Source organism: Xenopus tropicalis, chromosome 3 (assembly GCF_000004195.4).
Source record: "Xenopus tropicalis strain Nigerian chromosome 3, UCB_Xtro_10.0, whole genome shotgun sequence".
NCBI classification, from domain to species: domain Eukaryota; kingdom Metazoa; phylum Chordata; class Amphibia; order Anura; family Pipidae; genus Xenopus; species Xenopus tropicalis.
This window is the reverse complement of record NC_030679.2, coordinates 49,388,116-49,406,850: the sequence shown is the minus strand read 5'-3', so window position 1 is coordinate 49,406,850 and position 18,735 is coordinate 49,388,116. Positions and strand designations below refer to the sequence as shown.

Genomic DNA, 18,735 nt, shown 5'->3' with positions numbered 1-18,735 from the left:
TTGTATAAAACAAGACAAGCAGCATTTAGAAATCCAACTTTTAGTCAATGTCAACAGCACAGCGTTAATGTATACACTGATATACAGTATACCAAGAATAGGCAACTCCCAGGATGTTTCATTCTAGGAATTGTAGTTTTCCAACAGTTGGGGTTTTTAAGGCTGTCTCATCTGGGCATACATTAAATGCTTTACAGGAGTTGACCATTCTTATTGTAGTCTACCATTATACTGTATGCAAAGATTATCTCTGTTGAACCACAGATCCAAATGCTTTTCTCTTTACTGTTACTGGCCAAGGATTTTGGGAATACTTGGGCAGCATTAAACTGGCTGAATTGTATATAATCATATAATTTGCGATCAGTAGTGATGGGTGAAATGTTTCGCCAGGCATGGATTCGCAGCGAATTTCCGTGTTTCGCCATTGGCAGATTGTTTAGCGAAACGGATAAAAAAATTCGCTGCGGAAAAATTCGCTGCATGTGATAAAATAATAGCTGCGGGCGACGAAATAATAGTCGCCCAACAAAAGAATAGCTGCGGGCAACAAATTTTTTTTGCCGTGCAACATTTTTGCCGTTTCGCGAATCTTTTGAAAGATTCGCTCAAGGGACAGATTCGCTCATCACTAGCGATCAGTCATATTTATGTGTAGAGCAATGTTGTAGGACAGCAAATTGTTATTTGTATAAGGCTAAAGTTTGATAATTGATGTAAATTTAATATACTTTATGATCAAACTATGAGTTTTAGATAATTTTGTAACACAGTATATTTTTATCTTGTAGATGTGTGTGCAAATCTGGCTATGAAGGAGATGGTACATACTGCAGAGAAGCAAATCCTTGTATAAGTTCTGATAGAGAGATATGCAATGTTAATGTAAGTGATAAAAATATGACCCTAACAATGTCCAGGTAAAGAATAAACACTGTATTAGGATTTCTCCTGACCTGTGGGCTACATATTTGCATTTATGCATTTAAGTGTGATTTAATATACTGCATGCCTCCACCATGCCATTCTTTTTAAATAGAAAAATAACTAGAAAATTAGAAACATTTCAGCGACAAAAGAAGAATACTTTGACTGAGACAAGCTATAGGCAAGCATCTCCAACTATGTATAAATGCAAATATGCAGAAAAATGAATGGTATTGACATATATGGCTTGAACCCAGATAATGAAGGCTTCCCTTGTAATATGCCCAGTTCTAGTAATTTAGCTACTGACGCATGGGTCACTCGGGAGGAAATTCAAAAGAGACTTGAACATGTAAAGGTAAACAAAGGTCCAGGGCCGGATGGGATTCATCCCAGGGTATTAAATGAGCTGAGCGCTGTGATTGCCAAACCTCTTCACTTAATTTTTCAGGATTCATTGAGGTCTGGCATGGTGCCAAGAGACTGGCGGATTGCTAATGTGGTGCCGTTATTTAAAAAGGGATCCCGTTCTCAGCCTGAAAACTATAGGCCTGTTAGTCTGACATCAGTAGTAGGAAAACTTTTGGAAGGGGTAATAAGGGATAGGGTACTTGAATACATTGCAGTTCACAATACTATTAGTTTGTGCCAGCATGGTTTTATGCGTAACAGATCTTGCCAGACTAATTTAGTTGCCTTTTATGAGGAGGTGAGTAGGAACCTTGATGCTGGAATGGCAGTTGATGTCATCTACTTGGACTTTGCTAAAGCGTTTGATACAGTACCTCACAGAAGGTTAATGATCAAATTAAGGAATATTGGCCTAGAACATAATATTTGTAATTGGATAGAGAACTGGCTGAAGGATAGAGTACAAAGAGTGGTTGTAAATGGAACATTTTCTAATTGGACCAGTGTGGTTAGTGGAGTACCGCAGGGGTCAGTCCTTGGGCCTTTGCTGTTTAACTTGTTTATTAATGACCTGGAGGTGGGCATAGACAGTATTGTTTCTATTTTTGCTGATGACACTAAATTGTGCAAAACTATAAGTTCCATGCAGGATGCTGCCGCTTTGCAGAGCGATTTGACAAAATTAGATAACTGGGCAGCAAACTGGAAAATGAGGTTCAATGTTGATAAGTGCAAAGTTATGCACTTTGGTAGAAATAATATAAACGCAAACTATCTACTGAATGGTAGTGTGTTGGGGGTTTCCTTAATGGAGAAGGATCTAGGGGTTTTTGTTGATAACAAGTTGTCTAATTCCAGGCAGTGTCATTCTGTGGCTACTAAAGCAAATAAAGTGCTGTCTTGTATAAAAAAGGGCATTGACTCAAGGGATGAGAACATAATTTTGCCCCTTTATAGGTCCCTGGTAAGGCCTCACCTTGAGTATGCAGTGCAGTTTTGGGCTCCAGTCCTTAAGAAGGATATTAATGAGCTGGAGAGAGTGCAGAGACGTGCAACTAAACTGGTTAAGGGGATGGAAGATTTAAACTATGAGGTTAGACTGTCGAGGTTGGGGTTGTTTTCTCTGGAAAAGAGGCGCTTGCGAGGGGACATGATTACTCTGTACAAGTACATTAGAGGGGATTATAGGCAGTTGGGGGATGTTCTTTTTTCCCATAAAAACAATCAACGCACCAGAGGTCACCCCTTTAGATTAGAGGAACGGAGCTTCCATTTGAAGCAGCGTAGGTGGTTTTTCACGGTGAGGGCAGTGAGGTTATGGAATGCCCTTCCTAGTGATGTGGTAATGGCAGATTCTGTTAATGCCTTTAAGAGGGGCCTGGATGAGTTCTTGATCAATCAGAATATCCAAGGCTATTGTGATACTAATATCTACAGTTAGTACTAGTGGTTGTATTTATAGTTTATGTATGTGAGTATAGATTGGTAGGTGTGGGTTAGGTGTGCTGGGTTTACTTGGATGGGTTGAACTTGATGGACACAGGTCTTTTTTCAACCCTATGTAACTATGTAACTAACTATGTAACTATGAACTGCTCTTTGAGGCACCTCTTATAGCAATTATAGCAGTAAAGGGTAGTTGCTTCAATTCCAGAATTTCTATATTCAAGACATTTGGTGATTCAGTTGTCTATAAAAATACCAACCTATTACCACAATGCAGTACTGGAAAAAAGGTTTTAGTTTAATACTGCAGAACTACAAACTCGCACTATTTTATGTATATAATTGTATTGTTCCAGGCTGATTGCCTTCCAGTAGGCCCAGTTAATCACAAGTGTGTGTGTCGCGCTGGTTGGACTGGTGATGGACTGGACTGCTCAGAGATCAATAACTGCCTGCTTGATAATAAAGGAGGTTGTCATCCTAATGCTACATGTGTATACATTGGGCCTGGCCAGGTAAGAAGTCATAACAGCATTTAAAAAGTCAAAATTATAGTCTATTTTTTATTTAATGTCAATTTAGCTTTAAAAAAAAGTTGAATATATAAACATTTTTTCATTTAGTGGTATTTGCGGTACATTTATGTATATTGTGTATATTTTCACTTCTGGGGGTTTAATATGCGAATATATGTGCTAAATTGCACAAATGCAGTTCCCAATATGTAAGGACTATTTCACCAGGCACTCCTAGGGCCATCAGGTAGCTAAAACTACCTTTGCATTAAGTTAATCATACATGCCAGGTAATTTTGTCAATTTTGACTAACTGTCCAACCATCTGGATATGTATTCCAGATTCAGGGTTGGTTTAACAGGCCATCCTATATTCATCTTGGATCTCAGATTTGTCCTGTTTGGAAATGTTATCTGCTGATACACCTTTAGTAGCCCTTCTCCCACCCCTAACTCATATTGCAGTTTAAATATATTATAAGGAAGAAGCATTAATAGCCACATGATGAGTGTGTATAGAAGAAAAAATACATATAAATGTAGGAAAATCCTGCAGATTGCAACATTTCTTCAAAAGATGCCCAATCCTGTTTCCTAATATTTTTTTTACCACCATTTAGAGTGACTGTGAGTGTAACAAAGGTTTTCGAGGTGATGGCATTGATTGTGAACCAGTAAATGCATGCTTGGAAAAGGCAGAGAAGTGCCACTTTTTGGTAAGTTCCTTATATTATTCCCTCTGCACTTAGTTTGCAGTTTATTTTTTATTAGATTTTATATAATCACCTACTAATGATTTTATGGCATTTTAGCCATAATGACTGTTAATTGTAAAAATGAATTGAAGGGGATGTCATTAAAGTGTTTTAAAGTAATGAAATATACATTGTATACACTGATACAATAGCATTTTACAGTTCCTTACCCAGAGTGCCTCCACCCCTCCCTGCCGCTACTGACTCCTCCACCACCCCGTGCTCATCTCTGTGACCTAGGGTGGCTTGCCCAGGGCACCGTTTCAGCTTGGCCTGGCACAATTGTGTTCATATTTTTCTGGAATCAGCATGTGTCAGATTGTGTCATTCCTAGCATGGAAGCTACTGCGGGATAAGAAAGCATGTAAGCATGCAATTCAGTAGATGCTAGTCAGTTGTGAAGAAAACCAATACCACCTAGAGGCAGCCCTCCCTCGTGCCCAGATACCTGTACTGTACTTGGCACCTTCCATCCTATTCAAGCACAATAAACCAGTGTAGGTTGCACAAGTATATAGAGGAGCATGTATTGATTTGAGTATGTAAATAACAATTCAATTAAACAATTTTGTATGCATTTTTGCACTTGTGGTTGCCTTCATTAATGAGCAGATTAATCCTTTACATTTCTTTACTTACCCTTACACCAGTTCCTACCCTCTATGCTCGCAGCTACATAACAATCCTGTTTTAAATTGTAGGCAAGTTGTAAGAAAATGGCAACAGGTTTCTGGGAGTGTGTTTGTGGAGAAGGATATGAAGGAGATGGTACAATATGCTATGGGACTGCAGGGGAGGTATGTATTCCTCTTTTTAACCTTACCGCATTCCTGCTTGTATTGCTTTACTTCTTAAGTAATGACATCAAGAATCTTCATACTGGGACACTAGTCATTAATTAACAACCTGAGGAGCATAGTTGGGGCATCCAAGTTAACAGTCATTAACCCAAGTGGTATTTTAGTAATTGACCTTTTTTAAAGCTGTTCTGTACAACTAATGCATCCCACATTGCTGCTAAACTTAAACACTCAAAATCCCTGTGCTGCCATATTTTCCTCCGTGTTAGTGTACTGTAATATTAATACAGGTATGAGATCTGTTACCCAGAAACCTGCTATCCAGAAAGCTCTGAACTATGAGAAGGCTATCTCCCATACACTCTAATTCATTTAAATATAACCATGTTGGGGATCAACTCAAGCATAACAAAAAGCTCCTGGGGTGACCAATGAGGGCTGTGATTGGTTATTTGGTGCCCCCATGTGGACTGGCAGACTATAGGAGGCTCTGTTTGGCAGTACAACTGGTCTTTATGCCTCCAAAACTTGGCTTCAAGTTAGAAATTCAAAAATAATCACCTGCTTTGAGGCCACTGAGAGCAACATCAGACCCGGTGAGCAACATGTTGCCCCCGAACCACTGGTTGGGGATCACTGCTCTAATTTGATTAAATAATTAATTTTTTTTAAAATATTTTCCCTTTTCTTTGTAATAATGAAACAATATTTTGCACTTGATCCTATCTAAGATATAATGAATCCTTATTGGATTGGAATGATTTTTTAGTAGCTTTAAAGTATGGAGATCCACATTACATAAAGACCACTCATGCAGAAAACCACAGGTTCCGAGCATTCTGGATAATGAGAACCATATCTGTACTGCATAGACCAGATATTAACAAATAACTTGACTACAAAAAAAACATTTTGTAAATATTTTTCCTTTCCTAAAAACAGGTAAATATATTAATAATAGGGCATTATATTAGACTTCCCATTTACCTATATACTTTATAATGTTTTTGTGTTTTTTTACAGGTAGTAGCAGCCCTACAAGAAGCCTCTGAATTTTATAGATGGATCTATGTGAGTAATAAGTGAGAATTATGTACATGAATTATCTATTGTTATTATTCCACTGTGTATTCTTGGCAATAAATCAGGCAGTTTATTTGCTATTCTTCTCAGAGTTCATGATATTAACAATTCTGCTCATATCATGAATGTGTAACCTGATCATCAAAATGAGCATTAGAATTGAGCTGGATAGTGCCAAGACATGCCATTCTTCCCATTCCTTGCTTGGGCCGAAGAGCAGGGACCCTCAGGTTATACATTTATTATATTAACCACCATATGTAATAGAAGGCACTAAGTTTGCCCAGTAGCAGTAGCCAATAGCAACCAATAGGATCTTTACTTTAAAACAGGTGACTGGTGAAACTTGCTGATTGGTTGCTATGGGTTACTGCACTTGGGCAAATTTAGTGCCTTTTTATTACATAACCTCCTGAAGGTATAAAACTGCTAATATCATCATCATATTTTTTGTCTTCTGGAAATATTGAGAGTTTATATATAATAAAAGGTTTTACTGTGACAGAGAGGCTCATTTACTGGTAACTGTTCAATTTATCTCCTTTGTTCATTACTGAGCCCCACTGTCTATTTCTCCTTGTTTACCTCTCCTTGGCAAGCCTTAAGTGTAGACAAGCAATAAAAAGAATTGCTGGAAAGTAAAGAGCGCCCTGGTGGACCTGTTAGAACACTAATTATGGAACTTTTGTTGGGTTTCTGAGCAAACCTTTAAGGGGGAAGAAAATTTAGCAAGAGTAAAAGCAGCACAACTAGTCATGCAGTCTTCAATGTTAGGGCTCATTTACCGTATATATTCCCAGTTCCATAACTCATACCAATTAGACAAATTACTTTTATTTTTTACTGACTGATGAAAGCTTATAATTTGTAGCTATGGGCTACTGCACTATGGTAACTCCACTGTAAATGAGGCGGGGTGTGTAAAACAAGTTGCAAGCACCCATGCCGTACAACACTAATGGTCTGCAATGTTGTATTTACAGGATGAAACTATAAAGAACTTGCTTTCCCAGACTTCAAATGTCACCGTGCTTGTCCCCTCTCGACAAGCTTTTGAAATAATGAGAAAAGAAGACAAAGCTTATTGGATGACAAAAGAAAATGTGCCTCCCTTGCTAAAGTAGGAACGTGCCTGCCACAACTGAGTTGTGTTTCACACTGACTAGAAGTTCCTATGGCAATGCTTTTTAGGAGACTATCAGGAATATCTGTATACTAGCATTCTACCAAGGGCTCATTTACTAAGCCAGGGGAAACGTGCAATAAAAAGGTGTAAAGTCCCATGGCTGTTCAATATGCAGTCACTGGGTGCCCCTAGGACTGCTGGGTGATGCACAATCTGGGGAGCAAGGTGCAGAAGAGCCTTGTAATGAACACCTGCCATAGACTTTGAATCAAATTTTGAATCCAGCACAACGTACAGTGCAGTTTGCAAAGACTTTTTCAGCAGATATAAGTGCTGTATGCATGGGCAGCAAGGAGCACAGATTTGCTCCCCTTGTTGCGCTTGCACCGCTTGCAACTGTATATCAGCCCTATAATATGCTTTTGAATTCACAAGTCTATATTGTCTATGGTTTGTTATTGAATCCCCTAGAATACTACCGTAATTTTATCAATTTAAATATCTGAGTTCAGTGATCATTACAATTAAAGAACTTTATTCTGTTGAAAATACAAGCAGTAAATCATAAACCTATTTTTTTCATAAGAAGTTTTTGACAAAAGAATTTCACCTGCAGGTATCATATACTATCTGGCATCTACAGCGTTGATAGTTTAAAGAACCTTTCTTCATCTGACCTTCTCGCCACCTCTCTGCACAGTAACTTTCTCAAAGTTTCCAATGAAAATGGGGTAAGTTATATATATATTAAAAGGGGCCACTGCACTTGGAGTGCTCTGTTTAGCTGAGGAATCACATACACATTCTTACACAAGCAAATAAGGTAATTTTCTGTTTTTATTCTAGACTACAAGTATAAATGGTGCCAAGTTCATGGTAGGAGATATTGCAGCAAAGAATGGATTTGTGCATATAATTGACAAGGTACTTTTTGTTCGTTTGTTTTACCTTCTCAGTCGGTAATAAAAAACAGAACATTCTCAAAATGTTAAAACTTTCAAAGCTCTATTGTATCACATGCAGACCCAGCCAATACATTTTGTAGGAAGATGAACTCCTGGGATCTTCTTTAACAAACTTTATTGAAGCAAGACTGTCAGCATTTCAATATATCTCTATGGCCTTTCTTAAAACTCAAACCATATCCGAGACCACATTTGTTATAATTATTAACTGAGTTAATGCATTTTCATTGAAGAAGATTCCATGAGCACTTTATTTAATGTGGTTTACAATGTATATATTGCACCCCTCCTCCCGATCTCATTGCCAGAATGGTTACATTTGTTATAGGTACTGACTCCTAACCAACTTATGGTTGGATCCGACCCTGACTTCATGACCCGGTTAGGCCAGATGCCAGATTATTCAATCTTTCGAAGTTATGTTATTGTAAGTATTCTGTTTTAATCGACTAGCGCAGTATGATTTACACTGCCAATCCAAAATAGTCATTTCTACTTAAATGAAAAAAAAATACTGAATTACTGTTTTCTTTTGTTACTGTATCTGTGTTTATATAAGAAGACACATTGGATAGCCCCTGTTATCAGTATGGCTTGGTGGCACAACATTTTCAGTATTTGTTTTGTTTTTACATAAACACAGTGAAAAACTACTAATACATTGCCGACTCTCCTCAGGAATATCAGCTGGCAAAAGAGGTGGAAGCTGCAGATTCCTACACTATTTTTGCACCTCATAATGATGCCATCAACAGTTATATTAGAAGCAAGAGTCCGGTCACTGTTGTGAGTACCCTTTTTACCTTTTACAGTAGATCAACTGCTTTGTGGGGCTTTCTGGAGTTAGCTAGATTTATGTTAAAGGGAAGTGTGTTTAAGAGGATTGCATTTAATTATTGAGTTATATAACAGTGCTTTCCAAAGGATATACACAAACAAGGGTACAGTGCTAGGAGTTCCAATACAAAGGCCTTGCATATCCCTAAAACAAAACCCCTAATATAAACGCTGGATCTCTAGTTAATTCGGGTTTGGGAACTATGTGTTTTTGTTCCTCCATGTTTCTTCCCTCACTGTCCAGCCGGTTAATCAACTTGAGATTAAATTGATACTAATAAATGTGCTATTTGTCTGCCTGGGAAATTTTGATTATAACCTCCAGTAGGACAGAGCCTAATGTGAGTAATTCACTCTTTAAATAATATTTCAATGCTTAAAACTGAAGGATAATAAAAATGTATCAAAAGACAAGTAAATTATTGATTTGAAAAAGTGTTTTTTCCAAAACTTGTAAAGTGGTGATTTATTATATACATCACTATTATCTTTATTACTTTACAGAAAACTTATCTTATGTATTTGAATTCATTTTTAAATTGCGATCAAAGATTAATGACTAGTCTTTTTGTTTAGCAAGCAACAAATTCATATAATATATGCTAATTTTAGGAAACAGTAAGAGCTAAGGACAACATACCTAAAAATGAAGCTTCAACACATCAATTAAACTGTATAGTTTTTAAGGTGATCTGGGTTTTTTTTTGTTTTTCTCTCACTTATTATATTTTCTCTATTATAATATTTTCTGCTATTACATTATCTATTTTCTGGCTGATATGGATAAGTGACATGTAACATCAGTCATCATCATTTATTTATGACTTTTCTTCTGGTACAGAACAATACAAACAGGGAGCAGAACTTATAAAGAATAGTTAGGATGTGATCTTTACCAGCTCTTAGCATAGCTGTGGGTACCATTCTCTGAAGTGCAGGGTACAAGGGAAAATAATTTTAGGGCTATTGCACAATATATAGTATTTAGTAATATAATGGAAAAATGGAGACAGTTGGAAAAAGCTGTTTTGTAGTGTTCAGTGGATATACGGGTAAGAATACATATTCAAAGACAATAGAATATGCCCAAAACTGGATATCACAATTTTTTAAGAGCAGACACTCAATGAGCTTATCTCCAGGTACAATTCTCAATAAAAGAACAGTTTATTGAAGTCCAATAATCAGAAATCGCCGTACATGTTTTTTGTTCAAAAACATCATAAATCATAGGCCTTAATGACATTTTTTTAAGCGGTTTTGTGTCTTAGAACGCAAAACACAATGATTTTCTGATTATGGTACTTGAATAAATTGATCTTTTATTAAGAATTATGCCTGGAGATATGCTCATTGAGTGCCTGCTCTACAAAAATGGTGATAAAGGTAATTGCATTTTGTTACTCATAATAATGCCTTTCTTACTAATAATTCTAAATATAGCTGGTATATTTCACACACATGGTGGGATAAAGCAGTCCTATTGCCAGAGATGTCACTTTTATATTGAACATTGGCTAATAGCAAGTTATTCCACTCTTCTATCAGAGTGAATCTGGGGGATCTGAATGAAATTTATATATAAAATATCAGAAAGACATTATGTTTAGCATGTATGTTTCTTATTGATTATGTTCAGGATGAAGACACAGTCAGATACCATATTGTTCTTGGGCAGAAGCTTCTAAAGGACGACCTTCATAATGGCATGCATCGAGAAACATTACTGGGATTTTCATATCAGTTGGGCTTCTTTATTCATGGTGAACAGGTATTAGACAAGATTGTAAAAGAGTAACTTTTGTTTTTTTCTGGGGGGTAGTAGACTTCGAAGCATTTGAAATTGGACAAGCAACATTTCAGGCCCCAACTCGGCCCTTTTTCAAGCTGTCAGGGCCTGAAACATAGCCTGTTGTCAGAGATCTTAGCCATGAATTTCTTATAAAGGCTTTTTAAACTTCTTACCGTGGTGCTGTGACGTCTACTACCTGTTTCTGATGCAGTTGATATGTGGACAACATATAATGGGCACCAGTTTATGAATTTCAGAAGAGAGGTGTGTGCTGACAGGTTTTTTTCTGGGGGGAGTCACAGTATATATTTCATCACATATCTGGGATGTGACATAGTTGGGATCAAGTACAAAGTACAGTTTTATTGTTACAGAGAAATAGGAAATCATTTTTAAAAATGTGAATTATTTGATTAAAATGGAGTCTATGGGAGATGGCCTTCCCATAATCCAGAGCTTTCTGGATAACGGGTTTCCAGATAACACATCCCATTCCTGTACCTACTAATAAGGTGTACTGGGAGATTGCATTCTCAGTTCAATTTGGTCAACCATCTGACATTCAAACTGACCCCTAAGTTGATATACATGCCCAGAAAGTCAGGCAGTATGGTTAAAATTGGCCAACTAAAGGTGGCTATATATGGGATGATAATGCTGTCCATTTGGAGCTTATTGGCCCCTGTGTGGAGCCCTCTGACTGGCTTGCTAAAAATTGAGAAGATGTTGATCAGGCAGGTTTAGAAATCCTGTTGTAGTGATCCTCAGGGTTGGTATATTGGGGAAATGAGTGGTTCTTTATCTGTACGGCCAGCTTAATTTTGAGTATGTATACGGAACATTAGTCAAATGCTAAATATTTGAGGTATGATTTTAACATATTATATATGGATTTTAACCTAATGATATTAAATTATCTTGACTTTGCTTTTAGCTTTACATTAATGATGCACCAGTAAATAATACTAATATATATACTGACAAAGGAGTCATTCATGGAGTGGGAAAGGTCCTGGAGATCCAGAAGAACAGATGCGACCTCAATGACACTTCTCTTGCTTTGGTAATGCACCTTATACTGTTGTATTCTTTGTCCCTGTACTATGGTTCTACCTATGAATAATACATTTTGTCATACACTCTAAGGCCAGTGGCACACAGAGAGTGCCTTGATCCTGATAAAGCTAATACACAGTCCATGATGGTTCTCTGTGTTTCAGCATGCAAAAGTCAGTGCAGGCTTACAGCTGCAGTTGACCTACAAACCTTACTTAACAGCTGAGGAGCACTGTAGTTTATAAATAGCTTTAGGTTGTTCATCCCACATGAGGTGAGCATTCCATCTTGAGAAAAATGTTTTCTGTTTCTTTAATAAATTAACATAATAGTGTAATGAAATTAAAGGTCATGGCAGGGCCAACTGCATTATGTTTGTGCTGCTAAACCTTTTTGTAGTTTTTCAGGTCTATAAACAGAGAGCTTAAAGCCCCCCTCCATATTAATGTAAATAAAGTGCAAGGGCACACTAAGTGGAGTAACTGCTTTCCTCCACAGGCATTTTTTATAGACGTGGAGGGAGCGGATCCACTCTCATACACACCCCTGTAGCTCCATTGACAGTCCCAGCGTCAGCCTGTGTAGATCTACACAGAGCGCAAAACACAAAACCACAAATGTACTCAATTTTGCGCTGATATGTTCTCTGTGTAGCTCCACGCAGGCCAATACTGGGCCTATCAATGGTGCTACAGGGGTGTGCACATAAAAGCAGATTTACTTTCATCTGTGTCTATAAAAAAACACCCGCAGAGAAAGCAGTCAATCCATTTAGTGTGCCCTTGCCCTGAAGCTCTGACTCTGTGATAGTAAATTATCTTTTGCATTTTTTTAAGTGACACTAAATTAGTACTAAATGTTAAAAGCCGTATTTCTGAATTGAACAACATGAAAGCTTTGTTACCGCCTTTTTGATGAAATCATTATAATTCTATTTCTACCCAAATCCATTACCTAGAATAGTCTAAACAGCATTCCCTATAGCGAACCACTTAAATTACTAGTTCTTCACATTCTTAAGTAAACTCAGCAGGGTCAAATGAAATAGTGTCCAGATAATGGGTTATGATAATAAGTAGTCAATAAGCCACCCAGATATATGCTGCAAATCAGGGGTGCGTGAGGTTGAAGTGGACTGGAAGTGCCAATACAGGTGCTTTTCTCATGAGTCGATTGCCTCTGTGCACCCCAAGTGTAGGGAAAACCTTAATCCCAGGCATTGCAGACAAAAAGGCCAAGACCTGATTTTGTTTCCAGAGCTTTACTATTGTAGTATGTAAAACATACTGCATCAATTAAACTAATAGATCAGACTGAGCAGGGAGTGTGAAAACTTTCATTTTAGTATCTGTCCTTCATCATGTAACTTATACAGATACACAATCTATTTATGATTGACTAACAAATTTTTCTTGTAGAGCAAATGCGGCGAATGTCTAACCACACCGGCCTGTCCCCCAGGTACCCAGCCAATTGTAAGTATGCAGGAAATGATTACACTTCAGGTCTATTAAAGCATAGAAGGATTCTGAGACTTTTAGTTTTGATGGAGTGGCATCCATTGCCTTTGGGGCCTAAAGTTAAACCAAATGAAAATAGATACCTAAGCAGGGAGACATTTCTTTCTATTTTTTCAATTATTTTTGCCAGTCAAGTGTCCATATTTATGCCACAGCAAGCTGTCATTATTGGGTATTGGTATCCTTTATTTATGTTAAAATAAACTAGGATACAACCCAGTTTCATCTCTAGATACATACAAATGCTTCTAGTAAACTTGAATGTACTTTAAATTTTATAGTTTATCATTTGGTGGGCTCCCTGTCACCATGTTTGTTACAATAAAATCTTTCTTCATGTTTTCTATAGGCCAGTGAAAAAAAGAGCTGCATTTTCACAAAGTATTATTTTGGAAAGAGATTTGTTTATATCGGATGCCAAGTACAATGTGCCAAAACAATCATTGTAAGTATACAATAATTATATAGATTTTAATTTTGTTTTCTGACTGCACTGTCAGTATTACCTGTAACCAAATTATAAGGAATATTAAAGTGAATGTATCCCCTATTGTAAATACAAGGATATCACATAGGACATCCATGATTATGTAAAAGTCAAATGAATGCCCAGGTAACTTATAATATACTTATAATTTACAGTAGAGGAAACACTGATTCTTATAAAACCCAAGTCTAATTAGTTATGTGATACAGGTGGCATCATTAAGCACTTATTATAATTGATAACAGTACAAGCATAATTTCCCTTAATAAAGCAGTTCATGTTACATGGATCCTCTTAATATTTCATATAATCTTATACTTTATAACTACCACATTTTATGGAATAAGGCACATTTCTCTGCCATGTATGGATCTCTTCTTTAGGCATTATTGACTGTTATTGACTGTGTTTGCAGACTAGAGAGTGTTGCCCTGGCTTCTATGGCCAGCAGTGCCTCTCATGCCCAGGCAAAGGAGGAAACCCTTGTTTTGGGAATGGAGTGTGCATGGATAGCATTAATGGCACAGGGACATGCCAGTGCAAAGATGGCTATATTGGTACTGCCTGTGAAACCTGCGTCAAAGGAAAATATGGGCCTCGCTGTGATCAAGGTACAGCTCACTTCTTATCAACTATGGAATTATAGATCTTGTATAGATACTTGACAGCTATGAAAAATGTAATATTTTAGTTGCAGTACCAGATTTTCACCAAAACACAGCAATTTACTTTGCACAGGGTTACAACGAATAGCGCCAAAGACCGATTTGTAAGAAAAGAACAGTCACAAAATGGATTTCAGTTGATAGTTCATAGTATATTATGCAAGATAAGTTCCATTAAATTCATCATCCACTGTTTTAATAAGTTCAAAATAGTACACACCTAGAAATAAACAGCAGTCCATAAAAATAATCAACCATAAAACAGCTGGAATATAAAATAGCATATAAAAAATATTGCATATAAAAATTTCTTCGTAAATATATGTAGAAATACCAAGGGCAGATTTATCAAAATGTGAGTTTAGAACTTAATACAGAAAAATTCACCCACGCTCTGTTTATTCCTATGGGCTTTTTAGAAATGTATTTATCAATGGGTGAAAGTTAGAATTCACCCATTGGTAAATACACTTCTTCAAATCCCATAGGAATGAATATAACATGTGTGAGTTTTTGTGTATTAAGCTCTAAACTCACATTTTGATAAATCTTCCCCCTAGCCTCAGGTGATTCTCTCTAAATAGCAGCAGTTGTGACTACTATATGCATAGCACTCACATGTTTCATACCTTCCAAAGTCATGTAACCTGGTTATTAGAATTTACTGCAATAAGGAACCATTTTAAGACAAATCTTATCAAGCTACAGTATTTGGCCACTTACTGAACCAAACAAAAACTATATTGTTATTTAATAACCATAACTGAAAAAAAATGTACCAATTTTTGTTGTTTAGAGTGTTACTGCATCAATGGAAAATGCAGTGAAGGGATCAATGGTGATGGTTCTTGTAACTGTGATGTTGGCTGGAGAGGCGTTAAATGTGATACGGGTGAGTTTATTTTCTCTTTTGCATAACCACAATATCTAGACCTGCACCAGAAAAGTCTCCCCATGTAATTAAACAGTTAGAGCAGATAGTATTCAGTGTAGTGTATTCCAGAATGCTAAGGTAAGGATGCACGGAGTGGTTCAGCCGCCCACAATAGATCTATGCTATCGCGGACGACCGCTCCAAAATGGCTTTCCATTCCAGCACACCCCAGCCCAACCCTGCTTGTATTAACAACTATAAATGTATTGTTACCATAATAAAGCTGAATTACTCCTTTCATTTTGTTTTCCAGCGATCACAGAAGACAAATGCAACAAGTCCTGCCACACCAGTGCAAAGTAAGCATCTAACAACATCTAATGTCACAACAGATAGACAGAAATTGCAAAAGGAGAAACTAATTTCATAAATAGTAATTTTGTGGGACCCTTACACATGGGCGTTTCATCCCACGGTGGACCTTTCAAGCATTCCACTTCCTGTTTAATATCCTGAATAATTAGTAAATGCAGAAAATTGGATTTATTTAGCCCATAAACATATACAATAAGGTCCAGGTAATGTACATCTACCTGGCATATTTTTTTAATAGTCTGAAATCACTATATATCCACCTAATTTATTTTCAACAAAAAAAAAATCATACAGGTTGATCATTTTTTTGTATTGATTTTTTGTATTGACTTTTACAGCTGTATTGTTAATGCAGATGGCATTGCACGTTGCCAGTGTGCATCTGGCTTTCAGGGAGATGGCACAGTGTGTTCAGGTAATATCTATAATTTCTCATTCAACTATGACATTATTGTTTTAACATCTTAAATATTTGTAAAATTGTAATATTTGTATCAAATATATTTTTGTGGCTTCTTGAATCCATTGATCCTTCCAACGGACACGAGGGCACCCACTCCGTTTAGAAGAAGGGAGGTTCCATTTCAACATTCGGAAAGGATTTTTTACAGTGAGAGCTGTGAAGTTCTGGAATTCCCTCCCCGAATCAGTCGTGCTGGCTGATACATTATATAACTTTAAGAAGTGGCTGGATGGATTCTTAGCAAGTGAGGGAATACAGGGTTATGGGAGATAGCTCTTAGTACTAGTTGATCCAGGGACTGGTCCCATTGCCATCTTGGAGTCAGGAAGGAATTTTTTCCCCTCTGCGGCAAATTAGAGAGGCTTCAGATGGGGTTTTTTGCCTTCCTCTGGATCAACTAGTAGTTAGGCAGGTTATATATAGGCATTATGGTTGAACTTGATGGACGTATGTCTTTTTTCAACCTAACTTACTATGTTACTATGTTACTATGTTACTCATGAGCCACACTCAGACATAAAAAGTGTGCCACACATGCATGAAAAACATTATTTGGGATGCCAAATAAGGACTGTGATTGGCTATTTGGTAGCCCCATGTGGACTGCTAGTCTGTAGGGGGGGTCTGTTTGGAGTTAAACTGTGTGATTTACAAATGGGCACCTACTTTTAGGCCACTGGGAGCAACATCAAAGGGGGTGGGGAGCAACATATTGTTCACGAGCAACTGGTTGGGGAAATCACTGGCCTAGATGGTTAAGTGATATGAAAATAAGTTATACCGTGTGGATGCTGCTTAATATTTTTTGAAGCTTGTTCTAAATATACACTATTTGGGATTTACAAAATTTAACACGATTACATGTTGGGTTTGGTCTGAATTTGCAGCTGTGAACGCATGTGCATCAAACAATGGTGGCTGCTCAGATAATGCCGAATGTCGAACTACAACACCAGGAAACAGAATATGTGTCTGCAAATGGGGGTACACTGGAGATGGAATTGTGTGCATTGGTAAATATGCTGTATTCATTATAAAACAGTTGTTCCTTAACTGTAGAACTGCCCCCCATGCGGCTTAGAGCAGAGGTAAAGGGTCAGGTCAGCTTGCAGGGTAAAATTTGTGAAAAATGCCTATTTGCTGTACTGGAAGCCAAACTTAAAGGTCAGTGTATCTGATGTCTACCTCATGTACTGTAATGTTGTTGATCTGCAGGACATCAGCTAGTTTTGATATGACCCTAAAGGGACTGTGATAATAAAAAATATATTCCTGTACCTGTAAATCGGTACTTGAACCAGCCTTGATTTTTACTACAGATATGGGATCACTTATCCAAAACCTGTTATTCAGAAAGCTCCGAATTATGGAAAGACCATCTTCCACAGATTCCATTTTGAGCAAACAATTCAAATTTTTAAAAATGATTTCCTTTTCCCCGTGTAATAATAAGACAGTACCTTGCACTTGATGGTAACACTATAAACATGTGGGCAAATATTATTGAAGAGAGATGTGCTCCTTCATTTGGCTCAGTGGGACAAAGGAATGAATGCAATGCTGTATGCAAGTGAAAACATTTGCTTTGTTTTATTAGAGGTTGACCCTTGTGCTACTAACAATGGCGGATGTCACAAATTTGCTGAATGTACAAAGACTGGAGCAAATCAGGTAATGTTATCAATGGTTCAAATACAGTTTTGGGACTGTTTTACAGCTGTGGCTAGAGACTTTTGCCAGTGTTCAAACTATTCAAGATAGGTGGGTGGTTAGGCCCTTTCATACATTCATTATTTTAAGTCCTTTCTGTATTTCTGTTTCTGCAGTCTGCCTGTAACTGTTTACAGCGGTATTCTGGGGATGGTATAAAGTGTGACCCCATTAATCCATGCTTACAAGTAAGTACAATTTTTGGTTTACTATTATGTATATGCCCAAAGTAACAGGTTGCTAGGGTAGGTGACTCTTCCAGGAATGATAACATTATCCATTACTGGCACGGATTATTCTGCACTCTGTGTCGTCCTGATGGGAAACCTTATTTTGATTTTGCTTTTGCACACATTAAATACAAAATAATCTGGGTGAATGATCCAATCCACCTCTGCCACCTCCCATTCACTTGAATGGAAGTCTGAACTCGAGCTCTAGTGAGCATGTTTTTTGCTTTCTGGATTTCTGGAAAGTGCCAGTCCCAGAGCTGCAATTTGTGCCTTTTGGGTGAAGACACACAGAGCTAATAGTAGCAGCTACTTTTTTTTGCCATAGACAATACTGAGAATTACCTCAACACACATAGGGGCACATTTACTAATCCACGAACGGTCCGAAGGCGTCCGAATGCGTTTTTTTCGTAATGATCGGTATTTTGCGATTTTTTCGGAAATTGACGCGACTGTCTGAAAGTTTTGCCCGCCGCTTCCGAGCGCTCAATACGAAAAAGTCGCGACAAGATACGAGCAAATCGTAACGGCTACGAAAAAGTCGCGACTTTTCGCGCAAGTCGTAATGGTTACGAAAAAGTCGCGACAATTTACGAAAAGTCGTAACGGCGACGATAAAATACGCAAAAAATACAAAAAAGTCGCAAAATGTTCGTTTTCCAATCGGAATTTTTCCAATTCGGATTCGTGGGTTA

The 18,735-nt window shown here is 37.4% G+C and overlaps 1 protein-coding gene across 2 annotated transcripts in view; it reads left to right on the top strand.

The window, feature by feature from the left end:
- The window catches only part of stab2 (stabilin 2), a 188,513-nt gene that overhangs the window by 143,685 nt on the left and 26,093 nt on the right, over window positions 1–18,735 (top strand). For both annotated transcript variants that reach the window (XM_031898868.1, XM_012959864.3), the window contains 21 exons: window positions 792–885; window positions 3,141–3,299; window positions 3,920–4,015; window positions 4,756–4,851; window positions 5,878–5,925; window positions 6,921–7,057; window positions 7,680–7,794; window positions 7,910–7,987; window positions 8,357–8,455; window positions 8,707–8,814; window positions 10,505–10,636; window positions 11,592–11,720; window positions 13,132–13,188; window positions 13,583–13,678; window positions 14,136–14,331; window positions 15,182–15,277; window positions 15,573–15,618; window positions 15,973–16,049; window positions 16,985–17,110; window positions 17,695–17,768; window positions 17,924–17,995. In XM_031898868.1, the coding sequence (XP_031754728.1) occupies window positions 792–885; window positions 3,141–3,299; window positions 3,920–4,015; window positions 4,756–4,851; window positions 5,878–5,925; window positions 6,921–7,057; window positions 7,680–7,794; window positions 7,910–7,987; window positions 8,357–8,455; window positions 8,707–8,814; window positions 10,505–10,636; window positions 11,592–11,720; window positions 13,132–13,188; window positions 13,583–13,678; window positions 14,136–14,331; window positions 15,182–15,277; window positions 15,573–15,618; window positions 15,973–16,049; window positions 16,985–17,110; window positions 17,695–17,768; window positions 17,924–17,995 (2,131 nt within the window). The remainder of the gene's footprint in view (window positions 1–791; window positions 886–3,140; window positions 3,300–3,919; window positions 4,016–4,755; window positions 4,852–5,877; window positions 5,926–6,920; window positions 7,058–7,679; window positions 7,795–7,909; window positions 7,988–8,356; window positions 8,456–8,706; window positions 8,815–10,504; window positions 10,637–11,591; window positions 11,721–13,131; window positions 13,189–13,582; window positions 13,679–14,135; window positions 14,332–15,181; window positions 15,278–15,572; window positions 15,619–15,972; window positions 16,050–16,984; window positions 17,111–17,694; window positions 17,769–17,923; window positions 17,996–18,735) is intronic.